General features: G+C 32.6%; 2 protein-coding genes across 3 annotated transcripts; one reads left to right on the forward strand and one right to left on the reverse strand.

The window, feature by feature from the left end:
* On the forward strand, nucleotides 3,946–8,953 carry LOC109331914 (probable glycosyltransferase At5g03795). Of its 2 annotated transcripts, none has more exons than XM_019566709.1 (6): nucleotides 3,946–4,187; nucleotides 4,433–4,753; nucleotides 6,109–6,395; nucleotides 7,056–7,288; nucleotides 8,182–8,339; nucleotides 8,665–8,953. In XM_019566709.1, the coding sequence occupies exons 1-6, from the start codon at nucleotides 4,068–4,070 to the stop codon at nucleotides 8,764–8,766; spliced, it is 1,221 nt and encodes a 406-aa protein (XP_019422254.1). In that variant the 5' UTR covers nucleotides 3,946–4,067; the 3' UTR covers nucleotides 8,767–8,953. The 2 variants fall into 2 exon arrangements, with proteins under 2 accessions (XP_019422254.1, XP_019422255.1); XM_019566710.1 differs by having other exon boundaries at nucleotides 3,947–4,187; nucleotides 4,455–4,753.
* Nucleotides 12,481–14,228, reverse strand: LOC109330803. The gene is made up of 3 exons (XM_019565082.1): nucleotides 14,141–14,228; nucleotides 13,205–13,362; nucleotides 12,481–13,116 (listed from the first exon to the last, which is right to left on the reverse strand). Exons 1-3 carry the CDS (start codon nucleotides 14,226–14,228, stop codon nucleotides 12,481–12,483), a joined length of 882 nt encoding a protein of 293 aa, XP_019420627.1.

The following is a 21,699-nucleotide window of genomic DNA, read 5'->3' on the forward strand; positions in this document are numbered from 1 at the left end:
CAGCAAACATATGTAATGGACAAGATCAGGTGCTAAGGAGAAACAAGAAGAAATTTGATAAGAAGAAAATTCAATGCTTTAACTGCAAGAACTTTGGACACTTTGCATCTGAATGTAGATTCAAAGCTGTTCATGGCAGTGGTCCAGAAATTGAAGCTAGATTGGCTCAATGGGAAGAATCTGAGGAAGAGCAGGTCCTACTCATGGTCACATCTGAACAGGAGGTCAAGGATGATTGCTGGTATCTTGACACAGGTTGCTCTAATCATATGTCAGGCCACAAGGATTGGTTTGAGAGACTTGATGAGAATGCCAAGAGTAGAGTGAAGTTTGCAGACCATAACTCCATCAATGCTTAGGGAGTTGGAGATATCTCAATCAGGAGGAAAGATGGGAAGAGTGCTAGTATCAAGAATATCTTGTATGTTCCAAGGATGAAGAGCAATATGCTTAGCCTTGGTCAACTACTTGAGAAAGGTTATGAAATGACTATGGCAGACAAGTTACTGAATGTATATGATTGTGACAAGAATCTCATCTTGATAGTTCCACTATCCAAAAATAGAACCTTCAAGATTGGGATTCAAGTGAACAATCATAAGTGTTTGTTGTCCAAGACAACTCATGAGAATTGGATTTGGCATCAGAGGTATGACCATTTGAGTTTTAAGAGCCTTGAGCTCCTAAGTAGAAAATGATTTGTAATTGGATTACCATCAATTAGTAGCCCTAGCCAGCTCTGTGATGAGTGCTTATCAAGCAATCAAACTAGGGGCAGTTTTGTGTCTCATATACCAACCAAATCAACAAAACCACTTGAATTTATCTACTCAGATGTATGTGGACTCTTTGAAGAAAACTCATTGGGAGACAACAAGTATTTTGTGACCTTTATAGATGACTTAACAAGGAAAACTTGGGTTTATCTGATCAAAAGAAAGAGTGGGGTATTCACAATTTTCATCAACTTTAAGGCTCAAGTAGAAAGGCAGAGTGGACAGAAGTTGATGACTCTAAGAACTGATGGAGGAGGAGAATACATGGCAAGTAAATTGAGAGATTTCTGTGCTAAGGAAGGACTGATTCATGAAGCAATTGCTCCTTATACCCCACAACACAATGGTACTGCAGAAAGAAAGAATAGAACCATTCTTAACATGACAAGAAGCATGCTCAGAACAAAGTTTATGCCAAAGAGATTTTGGGGTGAAGCAGTCTCTACAACTGTGTATATCATGAATAGGTGTCCTATAAGAAGACTAGGGGAAACTACACCTGAAGAAGCTTGATCAGGTTCAAAACCAAGGGTGGACCACTTCAGAGTGTTTGGCTCAATTTGTTATGCTCATGTGCCTGAAGTTCAAAGAAATAAGCTTGATGACAGAAGCAAGAAACTTGTATTGCTTGGATACCACACTACAGGAGCATATAGGGTCTATGATCCACAAAATCAGAGGATAATGTTGAGTAGAGATGTGAAGGTAGATGAAACACAGAGTTGGAACTGAGGTGGAACAAACAATGATAAAAAAAGGCACACAATAATGCAGTTTGATGAAGGCTTAGGTGACAGAGAACCATTGCTTATTGATCAACCACCTGTTGTAGAAAATCTAAACCAACAAAGAGCACAAAGAGCTAGACAAGCACCATCAAGGTTAAGTGACTATGAAGTCTTTCCAGATTCAGAAATCACTGTTGAAGGGGAACTAGTGCATATGGCTCTCTTGGCTGAAATGGAACCAATAAATTTTGAAGATGCAGTCAAGTAGAGTCACTGGTCTGATGCTATGCAGAAAGAACTCATGTCAATTGAGAAGAACAAGATTTAGGAGCTCACTCGGTTACCAAAAGGAAAGAAGGTCATTGATGTAAGATGGGTTTATAAGGTAAAGATAAATCCAAAGGGAGAAATGACCAAGTATAAGGCTAGACTTGTAGCAAAGGGATTTCTTCAAAGACAAGGCCTAGACTATGATGAAGTCTTTGCCCCTATTACAAGAATTGAAACCATAAGATTGGTGGTATCATTGGCAAGATATAAGGGTTGGTGTATTCAACAAATGGATGTCAAGTCAGTATTTGTGGTAAGAGTTAGCCCCACATACCTATGGATGTTCTTGGTCGGACAGAATTTTGCGAGAAACAAAAAGAAAATAAGAAAATAAGGGACAAAAATTCAAACAAACAAACAAACCTCAAATGTTGCTCAAGCTCTAAAGAAGGGCTCTATAGATGAGCAAGCTTGTAAGGTTCCCTTATTTACAAAGTGAATGAAGTTTTCAGGTGCTATTGGAAAGATAGGGAAACAACACCATTTACGTCAAAGGGGTTTTTTAAAAACGAGAATAGTGCAAAGTGCAAACATAAACAAATAGGTTTAGAGAATAGATAAATGATGTTAGATTAGTTGTTTAGCAAATAAATATAGGTCCTTGGATGTAATTCAAATGAACGAATGAAATGAGGAGTGCTTTTTACTCTTACTGCTAAGGTAACTAGATACCGTCCCTTTTCAAAATATAAAAAACAGAATTTTAGACTATAATTTTTTGTTTTACAAATATAATCCCCATCACCAACACCTTTAGCCACCATAATCAGAATCATTATCATATTAACTCAATTATGTTTGGTTGGTACATAAGCAACTTTATTTTATATATCATGTTGAAGATTAATCATCTTAATATTATTATGTTTGAAAAAAATTATTTAACAAATATAAAATTAGTCTAATATTATAGCTTGAAGATATTTATTCACATCTACAAAATATTACTCAACTCTTTATGTTGTGATTAAAAAGTATTTTAAAACTGGAAAAATTATATTATAACGTGATGTCATAATTTAGTTATGATATATGTACCCAAAAACAATAGTTATGATATATCACGGTCAAAGCACATTAGTATATGTGATTATTTTAAGATAAAAAAATTATCTTAGGGCAATGCACAATCAAATATCAATGTATTAATTTATAAAAAATGGGGTTAAATATGACTTTTTGTATACTGAAATTTATTTTGGTTTCTATAATTTTTAAATATTTAGTCGCTCCATTTTTAGGGACTGCTACCTTTGATCTCAATAATGAAGGCTACATCTCCAATGTCATGTGATGACACATCATAGGAATATACAAAACTTTTGTTCTCCATATGACTCAAAACAATTTTTGGTTTTTTAAGGGTTAGTTTGAGAATTGGATTTTGGAGAGGAAAGAAGGGAAATAGAAGATTTGAAAGTCGTGAAATACACATGTGAGATGACTCTCAAATCTTCTATTTCCCTATATTCCCCTTCAAAATCCAACTCTCAAACAAATCTTAGAACAAAAACACCTCCACACTTTCTTGAAGTGACTCTTGATTTCTGTTTGAATCCTTGAGTTCACTTTGAACTACTTGTAATTATTGGAGTGTAATTCCCTAGCCATAAGATATTGAAGGTTGAAAGAACTTTTAATCTAAGGTTGAGTCACTCATTGGTGAACCAAAAGTTTATCCACACTATGACTTAAGAAGTTGGAGGCAAAGTAACTTGGGTGATTGTTTTGTTGGACTTGTACAATGATAGTGGTGGGGGATTGGTGTTAGAATTTCATAACAAAGATGCGCGTATTTCGAAAGAAGAGTGAGGTTAGAATTGGTTTTCCTTATAAAAAAGAGAATTTTACTATTAATCTCTTAAATCAACATATTATTTATTTTATTAGTGAGTAACATTGGTGACATTACATTAGCATTTTCCATCCACTATTGATGTGAAGTACTAAAACAACGATTGGTAATGGATGGACCAAATACTTAAAAAAAAAAACATAGTGCTAAAAAGCCAAATCATGTGATTAAGGCTTCTTCTCACTCCCTCCAATGCCAGCAGAGCAGCATGGTGAGAAAGTAAAATGGAAGAAATAAACAGAAAATGAGAATTTTATATGAATTGCCCACATCACAGATTCATTCATACGGAAACAAAACCCACATCTGGTTCCTCTTCTACTACTCTAAACATCGATCATTTTCAACAATATCACCACCATTTCTCAATTCAATCCAATGCTGACGTCAGGTAAGCAACCCCAACAACTATCCACCCTACGATGTTCACTCCTCACCCTCGCAATCCTCACCCTTCTCTCCTTCACCTTCCTCTCCCTCAAATATTCCACCCCTCAGGTAACAGACCCCTTTACCCTTCGAATCCGTTTCCGAGTTGAGTTTTGAAGGAGAATAAAAGTCTTGAGAATCAGAGTCAGTTCACTAGTGTATTTCACGACTCTGATGTCTTCCTTTTCATTCCTTCCTCTCGAAATCCCAACTTGCAAACAGACCCTTAATTGTTCATTTTCCTTTAATGCTCCTTTTCCTTTTCAACTTCAATCAATCACTTTCTCATCTCACTTTTTCTTCTATTTTCCAAGGTCTCTGTTGCCAACTTCTTAGGCGATACAAAAGAAATTTCTAGAACCGTAGAACAAGATGGTGAAGATTTCTCTGATATCTATCACTCGCCACGCGTGTTCAAGTTTAATTTCGCTGAGATGGAGAACAAGTTCAAGGTGTATATATATGAAGATGGTGATCCCAAAACTTTTTATCAAACCCCGAGGAAGCTGACGGGGAAGTATGCTAGTGAAGGCTACTTCTTCCAGAACATTCGAGAGAGTCATTTTCGTACCCTTGATCCTGATCAGGCTCACCTCTTTTTCATCCCGATTTCCTGTCACAAGATGCGTGGCAAGGTGCAGTGGATTTTAATTATTTGCTGCAATTGAATTGTTCACATTTTGTGTTGTGTTGAGATCTGAGACGATAGTTGCTTTTTTTTGGGATGTTGTGTTGGTACTAATTGATATCTTGCTGGAGATGGCAATTGATTTATAAGATGTTTATGCAATGTGTAGGGATAAACTAAATGTCGGAAAGACCACGATGACACAAGAATAAATAAGGTAAGATTAGGAATGATGCATTAGAGAGAAGGTTGAGGTAGCACCTATTGTAGGAAGATGGGAGAATCTCTCGCCTTAAGTGGATCAGGCATATGCAACAAAAACTTATAGAATCTTGAGTTTGGAGACTCGGGGACTAGATTAGATGGAGGGTAGGGGAATCATAGAGGCAGAGGGAGACCATGAAAAATTATAGGCGAATCTGTTAAAAGGATTTAGATGTAAGTAGTTTGTCTATAGACATGATTTATGATAGAATGTTATGGTGTCGTAGATCCATTGAGTTGATCTCACCTTGTGGGAAACTGCTTTTGTTGTTTTTGTATGCTAGGTGTAGGGAAATGATAGAGTGTCAGAGCTATTGTTTATGACATATTGACATGCATCATTAGTAAGTAGTAACTCTTCTTTTTAAGGATTCTGGATGACTCCATGTTGGAAAGACTATTATTGGTGGAATGGTGGATGATTATGGATTTGAAGCATTCAAATGAGTCAAATCCATTATGCATTTACTCAGCACCTTTTTCCCCCAGGGATTGCAGTTGGGGACTAAATTTTCATTTTGGAAAGTGCTCTTATGAATTGTGATTATTGTCTAAAGTTAAGTCATTGTGGAAGATGAAAAAATCTTAGTTTTTCTCTCTCTTAAGCTTATGCCTATGTTTTGTTTTTAACTTTGTTCCTTATATGCCCAGAACTTAGTTCATGCTTGTGAGAGTTCCTTTCATGATTCCCCCTTTTCTGTGTGTCTATTCTTGAATTTTTTGGGTATATTCAATTCTGAATTCTATTTTGAGGTTATCTTTTCTTGATCAGCTCCAACATTGTAGGTGAACATGATTGCAACTGATAATTGTTCATGATTTGTGATTATGTTACTGTGGGTTCTAAACCTAGTGGGGAATGGGGAGGGTAGATATATGCAGCCTTGCCTTCATAAGCAAAAAAGTTGTTTCCAGGATTTGAACCCATGACCTCTAGGTTACAACTTACAAGGCAAGCAACCTTACCATTGCTCGAGACTCATCATGTTCTAAACCAAAAAGGAAATACTAGAAAAAGTATCTACAATGTTTATTAAGCCTGGATGGTTAGTACCTGCCTCTAGGTAGAGTTTATTCTCACACTTGTATGTTATGCAGGGTACATCTTATGACAATATGACCATAATTGTCCAAAATTATGTGGAGAGCTTAATATCCAAATATCCGTATTGGAACAGAACCTTGGGTGCTGATCACTTCTTTGTCACTTGTCATGATGTTGGTGTTAGGGCAACAGAAGGACTTCCATTACTTGTAAAGAATTCCATTCGAGCAGTGTGCTCTCCCAGCTATGATGTTGGATTCATTCCACACAAGGATATTGCTCTTCCTCAAGTACTACAGCCATTTGCTCTTCCAGCTGGCGGGAATGATATAGAAAACAGGTAAGAATTTCAAGATATATGATAACCACTTAGATTGTTACTCCCGAGTTGGTGCAAGTTAGGTGTATGGGATCAGAGATTTGTTATTTAGATGACATATCAACCTGCTTTTGAATTGTCTGTTAACCTTGCTATGGCCACTTAACAGAAGTGATGCAAATTGCTTGATATTCATCAAACTATATAAGCACCCCTATCTTCAACTCGGTCACAAGTCACAACCCACAGGACTTCAGTTTCTTTAATAATCTACAATTGCACTTCACTTTAAAATTTTCTGGTGACCTGGGTTAACATTATCAACATTGTGGATCTTAATTGTGGAGTACACTCTACTTGCGAAGAAATGAAAAATAATGGTGTTTTTCGTGGCTTATAATCTTTATATTGCAACAAGAACAAGATACTTAGTTTTAGTGTTCTTATCCCAGGCAAGAACCTTATTTTAAATACATATTATGCGTTTCATGTAAAAGGGGATATAGAATTAATTATTTCAAATGGTAGAATTAGTATAGATGCTAAGATAATTTGTTTCCTAAAATAAATAAATAAAATTGCTGGTACATTGATGCATTAGACTGTTCTGCAAGATCAATTGACAATGGTTCTGCATACTTTTTTTTCATTCTGAAAATTTGATAAAAATTTGCTTTACAGGACTACTCTTGGATTTTGGGCTGGCCATCGTAACTCTAAAATTAGAGTTATTCTTGCACGTGTGTGGGAAAATGATACAGAACTAGATATTTCAAACAACAGAATTAGTAGGGCAGATGGGCATCTCGTATACCAGAAGCGATTTTACAGGAGTAAGTTTTGTATATGTCCTGGTGGTTCACAGGTTAATAGTGCTCGAATTGCTGACTCTATCCATTACGGATGCATCCCTGGTAAGAGTCACCGTTTCTGATTATTTCCCCCTTAATTTTATAGTGGCATATTAAACATCTGAAAACTGCATACCCATGTGACAATGCAAGTATATGTAAACTTAATACTTATTGCGTAATGGCTTTTCACTTTTTCCTATGTTTCATGGATGATATGAAATGGTTAGGTTTACCTTGCATTTATCTTGAATTTCTGTTAGATGCCTGGGTTCTTGTGTTTATGTTAAAATATGAATTGAAAGTGTCTATCTACTGAGAAACATCTGTGAACCCTGTCCATGTCTAGACTGATTAAAACTTTGTTGCTTCTGTCACCCCTAAGAATGGAATTCTAATTTTATGGAGATGTGATACAACAGCGTCTGAAATATGGTGGTTTAATAATCAATTAATCAGTAGGTTTCAAGTATATAATTCAATATAAAAACGCAGATTCTGTAAGTGGAATGAATAATAGGTGCAACTTTATATTATTATTGGGGTAGGTTGGATTCTGGAATAGTAGAATGAACAGGGATCAAATTTAGGACCTTCCACTCATACTCCATCCCTCCAGGCACCTTACTTAAGGTCATTAAGTAATGTAGGGTGATAATTAGCTCAAATTCAACATAGAACCCACGTAAACATATCACAGTTGAAGTTCAGATCTTCAGCCAAAGTTGTTTGCTGCACGTCAGGCATGACTGTTAACACATTTATTATTTGGCCAATATGCTTCCTCTGGATCTCAAAAGTGCTTTAGGATACCATCACTGATATTTGAATTGTAGCTAGTTTCAATGAAATACCATTACATGTTATAATTTTGACTTTGATGTTCTGACTTTTGAGATGGGCTGTATGTGTCTTTATACAACCTTGTAACTGAAACTGTTAATGTTGTTTTGCAGTAATATTGTCAAATTACTATGACCTTCCTTTTAATGATATTCTTGACTGGAGAAAATTTGCTGTTGTACTCAAGGAGAGTGATGTGTATCAGCTTAAACAAATCCTCAAAAGAATATCGGATGCTGAGTTTGTTGCACTTCATAATAATTTGGTGAAGGTAGAAATCATATCATTACTTTATGTCAATCTATTTATTTAATGAAATATTTTATTTCTTCACATCTTATATATGTTGCATTTGAACATACCTGTTGCTTCCTATGATTATAGTTCAGAAAACCCTTGACTGCCGGTGGTTTCATTTTTCTCTGGCATTTTTATTTCCTCCAGTATTATTTCATTTCTGTTTGAAGAGCCATCAGTATGCGAAGTTAAAATAGAAATTAAGAAAATGGACCCATGATAAAACTTTCAATTGCAAATTGAATTATGTGTTGACGTGGTTGAACTCACGAGAAATATTTGTCTTGTTCTTCTATCAGGTTCAGAGACACTTCCAATGGAATTCACCCCCTATCAAATATGATGCTTTTCATATGGTTATGTATGACCTCTGGTTACGCCACCACACCATCCAATACTGATATTGAGACTAACTGTTGTTTTGTATACACCCTACAGTTTTTGCACAGCCCAGAGCACTGTATATAGTTACGTTAACAATTCTTTATATAGCAGCTGTTTTTGGTAATATTCTTGCACTCACACATTCCTTTATTTATTTACTGTAAGACTTGTTGAAATTACTAGGTCAAGGCTGTTAAAGTATTATTATGCCATGTGCAATTCTTAGTTGCACAACATTCACCTTTGCTCAAAGTATCTCAAACCTGGTTGGTTTGGCTTTCAACTATAATAACTGAATCATAGTATCTTAATCTGGATTGATGAGTCGGTTTGATAACTAAATCATAGTATATTTCAACTATATGAATTGGCAGTTGAATTTATTTACAGAAATAGGTCGAGTTTAGGTTATCTAAACATTGAACCTGAATTATATGTGATATACTGAATCAAATGATTTGGCATAATATTACTATAGAATAAAGGTCGTCGTGTATTTTATGTTGGAACAGAAATGAATGACTAGTGAACCCGAGAGAAGAAGAGAGTAGAATTGAATGAAGACACTGAAGAACTTGTGTTGAAGAATTTGTGATTCTTATGCAGTAAGAAATGAATGTGGTGTAGATTTGTTTAGAGAGAAAGAAACCGTGTAACAGAAGAGAGAAAAATGAATGAATGAATGAATAATGCTTTTATTGATTAATCTTCTGGGATGTACAATATCTATTTATAGTAAGAAACTAACTGAATTACCTAACTTTTGAATTACATTTCAACACCCTACCATGATTCAAAAGCTTACAATTTCAAACAAAAACAAACAAACTTTCAGAGACTACTCTTGGTTTACCCTTTGAATTCCTATTTTCTTTCTTAACTCCTTAAATCTGTCCATCCTCAATGGCTTAGTCATAATGTTAGCCAATTGCACCTCAATTCTACAGTGAATGAGTTTGATTTTGCCCTCTGCTACTTGCTGCCTCAAGTAATAGTACTTTGTTTCACTATACTTATACCTTTCATGAGATACTGGATTTTTGGCTAAGTTCGTGGCAGATTTACTATCTATCAATAATTCAATTGCACCCCCATTGTCAATGTCAAGTTCTAGCAGTAAAGACAGCCAAATTGCTTGACAAGTTGTTGAACATATTGATATGTACTCAGCCTCACATGTAGATAGAGCCACTACCTTCTGCTTTTGTGAACACCAAGAGATTGGGGCACCTACTATCATGAATATGTACCCCATAATGCTTTTCCTGTCCAGAACATCTCCACTCCAATCAGAATTAGAGTAGGCAGTAAGTTGTGAGCAGATTTTCTCATCCTGGTGAAGGAAAACAATGCCAAAATCTAGAGTTCCCTTCAGATATCTTAGGATTCTCTTGGCTGCAATTATGTGGGAGTGTCTTGGATCACTCGTAAACCTGCTAATTACACCAATACTGAATGATATTTCTGGTCTGGTATGACACATGTATCTCAAACTACCCACAATTTGTCTATACTGAGTTGCATCAACTCTATCTTCTTCCTCACATTTATCCAGCTTTAGATTCATCTCTGCTGGAGTTTCTGAAGGATTGCAGTTCTTCATATTGAATTTTCCCAACACTTCAAGTAGGTACTTCTTTTGGTGCATGAATAATCCTTTCTTGGTGTGCTAAAATTCAAACCCAAGAAAGTATGACAATCTTCCTAGATCTGACATTTCAAACTCTCCTTTTAGACTAGTTTTTAGCTCTTCAATTTCTGCAGAACTGCTTCCTGTGATGAGAAGATCATCCACATAGAGACATATGAATAATGCACCATGGTTCTGGTCAGTAGGCTTGATGTACACTCCGTACTTAACTGAACATTTCTAAAAACCAGAATCTTATATGAACTTGTCAATTCTTTTGTTCCAAGCTCTAGGTGCTTGCTTTAATCCATACAAAGCTTTCTTGAGTCTTAGTATTTTTCCTTCATTTCCTTTGCTTATGAAACCAGGGGGTTGCTTCACAAATACCACTTCTTCTATAGGTCCATTTAGAAATGCAGACTTTACATCTAGTTGGCATAGGTTCCAGCTAGCTAGAGCTACCATAAGCCTTATGGTTTCAAGCCTAGCTACAGGTGCAAATACTTCTGAGTAATCAAGCCCTTTCTTTTGCATGAATCCTTTGGCTATTAGCCTTGCTTTATGCTTTGCTATGATGCCATCTGGTTTCAGCTTTATCTTGAAAATCCATTTCACATCTATTGGTCTTTTCTGTTCAGGTAGGTTCACCAATTCCCAGGTCTCATTTTTTTCTATTGACTTGATCTCCTCTTGCATAGCTTTTCTCCAAACAGTGCTAGATATTGCCTCTTCCAAACGTATTGGCTCAGTATATGCTAACAATGCCATGTGTTGCACCAAATCTCCTTCTGCGTTGTCTTCTTGGTCTTTCACTCATCTCTTGTTGTGTGTGATTCAAAGTGCCTGAGTTTTCTTCTTCTTCTTCTTCTCTTGACAACTCCTTAAATTCCAAATCCAGTTGCACACTAGTCATAGGATTGTTGTTCTCTTTAAGCCATTTCCATGACTTTAATTCAACAAATAGTACATCCCTGCTAAATACAACTTGTTTTGTTGTAGGATTGTACAATTTGTATGAACCAGTGGGATTGTATCCAACGAAGATCATTGGTTCACTCTTGTTGTCTAGCTTCTTTCTTCTCTGATCAGGAATGTGGCTGTAACAAAGTGAGCCAAATATCCTTAGGTGTTTTACTGAGGGTTTGGTCCCTGACCATGCTTCTTCTAGCACAATTGAATTCAGCTTCTTTGTGGGACATCTATTGAGCACAAATGCAGCAGTCGTGGCTGCTTCTCCCCACAAGTTTTGTGGTAAATTCTTTGACTTCAACATGCTTCTCATTGTTTATTCTTTCTGCAATTCCATTGTGTTGAGGTGTGTAGGGAGCAGTCACCTCATGCACAATTCCTTGTTCTCTACAAAATTCTGCAAATTCATTGGATGTGTATTCACCACCTCCATCTGTCCTAAGAATCTTTAGATTCTTCCCTAACTGTCTTTCTACCAACTTCTTGAATTCTTTGAATATCATGAACACTTCACTCTTTAGTTTGATTAGGTAGAGCCATATTTTTCTGCTTAAGTCATCTACAAAGGTGACATAATATTTACTGCCTCCTAATGAAGGAACATCAATAGGCCCACACACATCTAAATACACAATGTGTAACAGATCATTGGCTCTTGAAGCTGTGAATGATTTGAAAGATTTCCTTGATAGTTTGCTAATAAGGCAGTTGTCACATACCTTATTTGAAGTTTGTATTAGTGGCATGCCTAGCACCATTTCTCTAGTTCTCAGCATATTCAAGTCTCTAAAGTTTAAATGTCCAAACCTTGGATGCCAAATCCAAGAGTCTCCAATCAGTGTTGTAGCAGATAGGTATTAAGATTCAACAGTGGCAAGACTGATCTGATATGTTCTATTTGAGGCCATGTTTGCTCTCATGACTAACTTCTTCCTCTAATCATAGATTTCTAGGGATTCATTGATTAGTCCCATGGAAAAGCCTTTCTCCAATAGTTGCCCCATGCTAATTAGGTTACTTTTCATATTTGGCACATATAATACATCAGTGATCATGGCATACTTGCCATCATTTCTTTTGATCAATACATCACGAGTGCCTTCAGCTTGGATGACCCTATTATCAGCAAATCTCACTGTGTTTTTTCTCTTCTCATCAAATTCACCAACCAATCTCTATGTCCAGTCATAAGACTTGAACAACCAGAGTCTATGTACCACACATCCTTGTTCTTGTCAACCTGACTTGTTACCATCATGAGTAGAAGGGATTGTTCATCATCTTCTGTCACTATTTCCTCCTTAGCCATGTGTGCTTCACTGAAATGTCTACTTCTATTGTCACTTTGATTTGAAGATGCCTTACATTCATTCGAGAAATGACCAACTTTCCCACAATTAAAGCATTTTATCTTCTTTATGTCCACCATCTTTCTTCCACCTTTCCACTGGTTGAAGCCACCCCTTCTGATTGAGGTTTCTGGTTTATCAGATTCCACTTTCTCTTGATCTTTGTTATGCATATTCTTATAGTTCTTGTAATCTCTCCCTCTGCCTCTTCCTCTCAAGCCACTTCTTCCTCCAAAGTTCTTTCTGATGTAAGCTTGTAAGGCTTGCTCAACAGGTCTTTCAATACTTCTCTCCATAATTCTTTGCTCATGTGCCTCAAGAGATCCTTGAAGATCTTCAACTTTCATGTCTTCTAGTCTCTTTGATTCTTCAATGGCCACCACAATGAGATCAAAACTTGGAGTAAGAGTGCGAAGGATCTTCTCAACTATTGATTGATCACTGATTTTTCACCACATGCCTTCATAGAGTTTTATGAGCTACAATTTCGTTAAAGAATTAAGCCACCTTCTCTGTTGCATTCATCTGCATTAGCTCATATTGCCGCCTTAGAGTTTGCAGCCTCACTTTCTTCAATTGCTCTGCACCTTGATTGCATGCTTCAAGAATTAACCAAGCCTCATTTGCATTTGCTGCACCAGAAATCTTTTCAAAGTGTGCTTCATCTACACAATGATGTAGAAGAAATATGGTTTTGCAATCTTTCTTTTTGTTTCTTTATGATGCTTCTTTTGCTCCTCTGTTGCATTTTCAGCAAGATCTTGATACCCTTGCTCAACAATTTCGTCCACTTCTTGAAACCCCATTAGAGCCTTCATTTGCAATTTCGTCCACTTCTTGAAACCCCTTGCTCAACAATTTTATATTTCGTTTTATCTATTCTATTTTGATATTTGATCTATTTATTATATATTTAATTTGTTATAATTTATTGTTTGTTTTCCCCATCAGTCAAATAGGGGGCAAAAAAAAGGATTGATCGAGAAAGATTTCTTGTTCTTATTATAAGATCGTGATTGGATCCACATGTGTTTGGTAAAAAGAATAATCTTCTCCTTGGTCTTTGACCCCCTCAGTCACTACGAACGCCCCCACCCTCCATTGGTTTCCATTCTTCCCATCAAGGATTGGAAGATTTGCTGGAAAATTTCCACTATTCTGTCCCAGATTTGTTGGAACATAAATGAATGACTAGTGAACCCGAGACAAGAAGATAGGAGAATTGAATGAAGACAGTGAAGAACTTGTGTTGAAGAATTTGTGATAGTTATGCAGTAAGAAATGAATGTGGTGTAGATTTGTTTAGAGAGAAAGAAACCATGTAACAGAAGAGAGAAAAATGAATGAATGAGTAATGCTTTTATTGATTAAGTACAATATTTATTTATAGTAAAAAACTTACTGAATTACCTAACTTTTGAATTACATTTCAATATTTTATACTTGAAGCAATGCACAGTCTAAGTTCCAAAACTAGTTGAACTTCACTGTTTGACGCTGCTATTCGCGAAGATCTCGTTCCGCAACTCATTGCCAACTATGGGCGATATAGTTATGTCAATGAGCCTTAGGATTAATGTGAATGGGCGAAATAGCTCGTGCTTTGAAGTTGCCAGTGAAATTGCCTCTGAAGAAGAACGTTATGGAATTAGATGAATTGATTGCATTCATTGAAGAATTGGTGTTCAATTGGATGCTTTTGCATGATGTCATATTTTAGTGCATATGAAAATCAAGGAGAGGAATCTTGGAAAGGTTGATTCGACTTTGTTGATATAGAACATGTTGCCAGGTGAAGATGATGAACATTTTTCCAGTAAATATGAGAAATTAATAAATGAATATATAATAAAATAATGTAAATTTACTAATATGCATAATTAGTGAGTAACCAAAGTAGAAACAATTCTCATATAAAAACAATAAAAATAATAATTTTAGTTATTTGGGCATATAATTATACATGAATGATTAAGAGATTAAAAGTAAGTTAATTAATGGTTATATAATAATTTAAAAAAATCATATATATTTATCTTTTAATCTTAACCATTGAAATAATTTCAAATAATTCATATTAATGATTTTCATTTATTCCTATAACAATTGTTTTTAATTCAAATCTCTTCTAATTAAACTTTTTAATAATTTAGAATTTTTATTTTATTTACACAAGTAGCCATAGGGCATGATGTAATTTGACTAATGTGGAACTCCATCAACCACATAAGCACTTAATGGTAATTAAGAAGATGGTGGATGAGGAGATAGTTTCAAATGTCCTAGGATCTAGATTATAAAAAAATAGTTCAAAGGATCTCTTTAGTACATGAAACTAAATTTTAATTAAGCCTTAGTTATTTATAAACATGAAATGGGTGAAAAGAATATTAGGATGTGAACTTGTATGCTCATAATTATGTTTCCCATTAGGCAATTCAGTACATCATACTCTCAATAATATTTAAAGATTAATTCAGATATAAAAAAGTTATTTGTCTTGTTATCTTGTCCTTGATGACATATATTCAAATTATGAAAATAACATCTTTGCTTACGAATATAAATTTACCAATATTCATTCTCTTCATATCTTAATACGTGAAACATGTGAGCCTCACTATCCTAATGTTTCCCAATTCTAATGGGGCAAGTTTCCTCACAAAGTCTACCTTAGGTTCGTCACTATGAGTTGGATAAAAATCACATAGCATTTGAGTTTTGACCAAACTTGGAGATGTAGCATGAGATAGGAGAGCTTCTTCATCGAGACCAATAATTTTCATTCTTCGTCATGACTGCGACTTGGCTATGCAAGCTATTATTAGTTTATACATGAGCAAAACATGATAATAAATATATTAATTCAAAGATATAAAATTTTATGTTTTCACATAATTTGTAAAAGATAGTGTATCGTGAATATCTTTCTTTAGATAAATACAACCTGTGGAATGTGGATTCCTCTTGACTATTTTGTAATAATAGAAAACAATAATAGAGATAATTTATTTTGTTTATTTAAATAGGTATGGCCATTATAATAAATGACATACCTTCAATAAATTAACTAATAGGATCTCTATAAATATAATTATTATTAAACCATTACTTTTGACATGATTTTTACATTCTCATATATGCCCTTTATAAAAATGTTTTAAATTGTGAGAGGTAATATATGCTTGACAATTTATCGAATGTTACTAAAACATTTTTCAATATACTTTCTGAGAAAAATCTAACAATTCTTGTGATCCATTATAAAATATATATATCCCTACCAAATAGGTTGCCTCACTCAAATCTTGACAAGCTAACTAGAGAGATAAGTTCCGGAACTAAGATTCAAAAGAAACGATTACAATATAATCCTAATTAACTAAATCTAAGAGGAAGAAATCTTATCCTCACTCACCTAACAAATCTAACGAATAAATGATAACCTAACTCCTACAAGTATGTTTCTTCGAACTAGGTATACATGTTTGAATCCGTAGTTTCATACTTGGTACACACTCACATCAATATTGACTTCAACGTTTATCTACTCTCATTAAATTCTCATTGTCATTCAGGTCACATAAAAGTGTGGGATTCTTTCTGTATTTCTAGTTTAGGATATTGGATATTGAAGACTGGTTGAAATAAGAAAAAAAAATTCTGATAAGATAATTATATTAAAATAGATATAAGGGGTGTCCATACAATACATGGAAGATCAAGAAGTGATATTTTTACAAGCTAAATTAATACAGTACATTAGGTCAATAACCAATTTACAAAAGTCAAAGAAGGTAAGTTACAAAAGAAAATAATCAAATCCAAAATTTAGTTTGAATCATATCCATTAAATGAACATAACTCACTTATTTGTCCATAAAGATAGTTTCGTTTATCATAATCCAGATTGACCACAACATCCTCCCCATCAGGTTGAAATAAGCAATTATTGTTTTTTTTGTTGTACTAAGTATATCCTCTCACTTTTTTGGGTAAGGTTAATCCCTTTCAGGGTTGTGACTATCTCTCCCAATAAGTGTTGTTCTCAGGAATCAAACATTCAACTTTGAAGATCCAGTGAGGTCTTACGCAACTAAATTAACGTCTTGTTAGTAAGTAATTATATTGTTGAGAAGAAATATATTTAATACAATCCTATAAAAATATATCCATGATGTATTTAGATTTTCATTTAAAACGTGTACTTTTATATATTCATTGTATTTACTAAAACATAATTGCTAGCAAAACCAATGACTAATTTCTCTATCAAGAGTTCGACCCTTTAATTACAATATATACGTCTTGTCCAAGAGCTATTGATAGATAGCATAGTGTACAGTGTACACGTTATGGCTGATATTTATTACATGAATAAATCCATTAAAAAGATATGAGTTTGAATTGTTTGATTTTTATTATTTATAATGAGTGAATAATACTACAAAAAGTCAAGTAACAAATATATATAGTACTATATTTCAAGCTCTCATTTATTGACTAGTATTGTATTTTATGCTTCGATTTCTGACCAATTCATGTGTAGAAACTAAATCATAGAAACATAACCATGCACACATTCATTGGGTCAACATATATGACGAATCATAGCACCTTGCTTATCTGTTTCACTCTTAAGGTTTTCATTTTAAATGCCATACTCATCTATTTAGCTAAATTTATTATGGCTGCGACCATTGAATATGATTTCAGTTTGAATGGGTATATTTTTCAGGTCATTGTTAGACTTAGAATGATCTCAAGTGGCTTGTTTTATAGTTTATTAACTCAAAGAAAAACCGAGTCAAATTTTCACATTGACCCAAAAATAAAGAAATGAATACTGAAAAAAAATAGCAAACTAAACCGTTGTGTGTGTTGACTTGAATTTCGTTGGTATGAGGTTAATTATTTACCTATAGAAGATTATACTTAATTTGTTTTTTACAATTTTTTCTCTTGTTTTTTTACTTCTAAGTTTCCCCATGTTATGAGAAAGAAAGAGATAAAAGCAAAGTGAGGATATTTAGTTAATACATACTAAATTTAGGCATCATTCAATCTATTATTAATTCATGCGCACAACTTTAAATTGTGGGAGTAATTATTATCAACTTTTCATTTAGTTGTGCATGCGCTAAACTTATATAATTAGAATATAGCTTACACGCTAGCTATTCAATTAACTTATTAAATTGAAATAGGAAAATAGAAAAACCTAGTACACCTATTTGGTGTGGGAGTTTTTTTTTATAAAAAAAAGTTAGTAGCTTATTATAAGCTAAGAAACAATAAGTCACCCAAAATGCTTATCAAATCAAGGTTTGTAAGTTAAGGATTTTTTTTTAAAATCTTATACTAAAACAATACATGCAACTAGCTTATTTTTCATCAAATAAGCTTGTTGAAGTGCTTCTTCCCATTGTCAACATAAGATTAGAGATCTAGAGGAACGTACATCCATTTTAGATTGTCTTCTTCTTTTTCTTGCAACAGAAACAATATATGAATAAATTTGGAAAGTTAATTTTTAATATTTTCTTTTTATTGGGATCTATTATCGATGTAAAATAGTTTTACACTATTATCTAATCATATTTGATCGATCATTATTTACTGATGTTCTTTCACATGAAATTATTAAAATAAGAGTTTAATTTAATGCAGGATATATCCATGTAAAAAAATCATATTGTTAACATATCACAAAACACCTTTTATAGAATAACCCTATTTGTTTTCTAAACAAGCGTGAACGATTATGGGTAAATAAGGATATATCTATACTTGCTTAGCTAAAGTGGAATGAGATCTCAATGATATTTGACCCTAATCAAGAATAGATATACTAAAATTATTTTAAATGAGTGTTTTTTTTTTCTTCATAAAAAGGAATATATTACATTGTTGGTAATAATACAAAAAAGTTTACACTAAAAATACATAGTGCATCAATTCTTATTTTCCCCCTTTAAAATGTATGCTAAGGAATGTAATGGATACATATTAAGAATTTAAAAAATTAAATGAAATGCATAAACATAAAAATATATTTAATAATTTGGGTTCCAAAATATATTACTAGTTAATACTTAAAGAGTATGAAACTTCTTAAATAGTGTTCTTAAAAGATTCACTAATTTGCAAGATGCAGCCTCTCCCAATTATCTATTGTATATATAATAAGGGGTAAATGTATAAAAACCCTCCATACTTTATGACTTTTGTAAATTAGTACCATAAATTTTTTCTTTTTCGTAATTACTTCTTAAACTTTGTCATTTAGTGAAATTGGTCCACGTATAAATATATTGTTAAATTAGTTATAGATAACAAAGAAATTCTTGGAATACATTATACTTAAAGTAATCATGCATGTACAACTTCATTATTTGAGTATCTAATTCTTAAATATTCATCTCACTTACATCTTCCCGTAAACTCTTGTCGAATTGTTTGCATTTCCAAATCTTTGCTTCAGAACTCAGATTATCAGATAGTCGTGCTTCATTTTGTTTGTTTTATCGTTTTATACTTGGTAATAAAAATTATAGTCAAGGTGATCACTGATAGTTTTTGAATTTTATTTCTCTCAGCATCCTTCAAAGTTCAATGCAGCATCTTTTGAAGTAGCTACGTATGTAATGCTTGCTTTTATGTGTAAATATTTTATCATTAAAACGCATGATAAAATTATTATTGTAATTATCTGATATGGGAAAGATGTGAGTGGAATGAATATTGATTTAAGAATAAGATGCTCAAATAACTAAATTTTACAAGCATTATATATATGATTATCTTTTAAGTATAATGTATTGCATGAGTTTCCATGTTATCTATGAGTATTTTAATAATATATTTTATACAGGAATCAATTTCATTAAATGATAAAATTTAAGGAGTAATTAGAAGGAAAAAAAAGTTTATAATACCTCTTTACAAAAGACATAAAGTTTAGAAGGTTTTAAACACTTTTCCCTACAGTAGACTTCACTGCAAAATAAGTATTAAATCCCCTCAAATATTATCAGCTGTAACTAACTTAGGTCCTTTAGTTTCAAAGCTGAAATACATTACACTAAATAATCACTTTTTAGTACATCTTTTATCACACAAGTTATTCCATATTGTATCACTTATAATTAATTATAAAAATATTTAATTATTAAACTTTTAATTTTAATATATATTTTTCAATCAAATACACGAAGTAATATATATATATATATATATGTGTGTGGAATGAGACATTTTGTAAAATAATAGATGTACTCCAGCTTTTTTACCACACGTACACTCAAATCACCTATATTCTACCATTTTCCGTACAACTTTTTTCTACACACGCTCAATCCTTAGATATGATTTTACTTAATTGAGGAGATTAGTGTGCGAACAATATATGCGAAAAATCCTTAAACAATGGTTTACACCAATAAAAAAAGCATTTACATTGAGATATAGGGCTAAAAAAACATATACCAAAACAATTTGTTTTTGGAAATTTTGGAAATTTTTTTAATTAAGAATGAATAATTAAGGAATAAGTTGTATAATAAATTAGTAAAATAAATTGATAATAAATTTAGAGAAAAAGATTAATGAGATTTTACAGTTCATTGCATTATTCATAATTCATGTTTAATCATGTTAACTTTTAAATAAAAGTAACACAAATTAAATGAATAGTAAATGATATATTGATTAAATAAAATATTTACAATGAAAATATATATTATACTTATAAATTTATTGTAAATTCTAACCTTTTAAATTGTTTTTATTTTGGTAAACTAGAAAGTTATGAAGATGTCTTTAGAAAGATTATCAAGACTTCTTTGGAAAGAGGTATGAAATATAAATGATACGTTAGTCTAGTGATCTAATATCTCGCAAGATTTTTAGAATGACCCAAAATGTTTAAAGTTTTTTATTTATGTGAGTCATACTTATTGGGAGAAACAATCATCTATACTGAAAGGGATTAGCTCATTAACCATAAAGTGATGAAATACTCTTAATTATAGCTCCTTACTTAGAAGATTATAACTTTGTTTGGTAAAACAAATTTTAAAACTAACTGAATTTTGAAAAATAATTAAAATGTACATACAATATTTATTTAATTATTTATTAAATAATAATTTTCAATTAGAGTAATTAAATACAAAGATAATAACAAAAAAATCAAAATTTTCAATAATTTAATTTAGTGTTTTCCTCATTTTAATTGGACATGTAAAAATTTATTTTTTTAGTTTTTTATTTATAATTAATTTTATATTAAAATAATAAGCTGAGAAGAATATGAGAGGTAAGATGAGACAATTATAAATAAATAATATGAGTTATTAATTAGAGTAATTTATATAATTTTCTAAAATAATGAATGATAAAAATTGATAGACAAATTAATAAAAAATCTTTTTTTATTTTTATTAGCTTATTGATTGAGCCAAAAACTATAACTTAACTGAAAAGCTATAATTTTACTTGAGCAATGTTTATATAAGATTTTATTAAGAGGAAGCCATAAACAATCCTCATATCCTTACAACTAGATAAGGCAATGCAATTAGCCTGCAAATTAATTTATATTTCATATTATTATATTCTTGTCCGACTTTGACTTAAAGTGCAAATACAATGGAGGAAAATGGAAGAATATCTTTTCAGATATTATCATATGGTCTAAGGTGAATGGTTTCAATCAAAATTTCACTATTAATGGCGCATTAATAATTTAAAACAAACTTATTCTAAATCAATCATAGAAATATAATTGAGACCATTTATTTTTAACCATGTAATAGTTTCTCTCTTTAGTATAAAAGGAAAGGAGAGCTCTGATCTTTTCCACTGTTGAAATAAGAGGAAAATTTTAATTTGTATGCTAGAATCTCCATTGGACTCTCTAATATGAAAGATAATATATAAATTCAAATCTTTTATAGTCATTCTCCATTTCATTTATTTTGCCATTAATAAAACAACAT

The sequence above is a fragment of the Lupinus angustifolius genome, chromosome LG17 (assembly GCF_001865875.1).
Source record: "Lupinus angustifolius cultivar Tanjil chromosome LG17, LupAngTanjil_v1.0, whole genome shotgun sequence".
NCBI classification, from domain to species: Eukaryota; Viridiplantae; Streptophyta; class Magnoliopsida; order Fabales; family Fabaceae; genus Lupinus; species Lupinus angustifolius.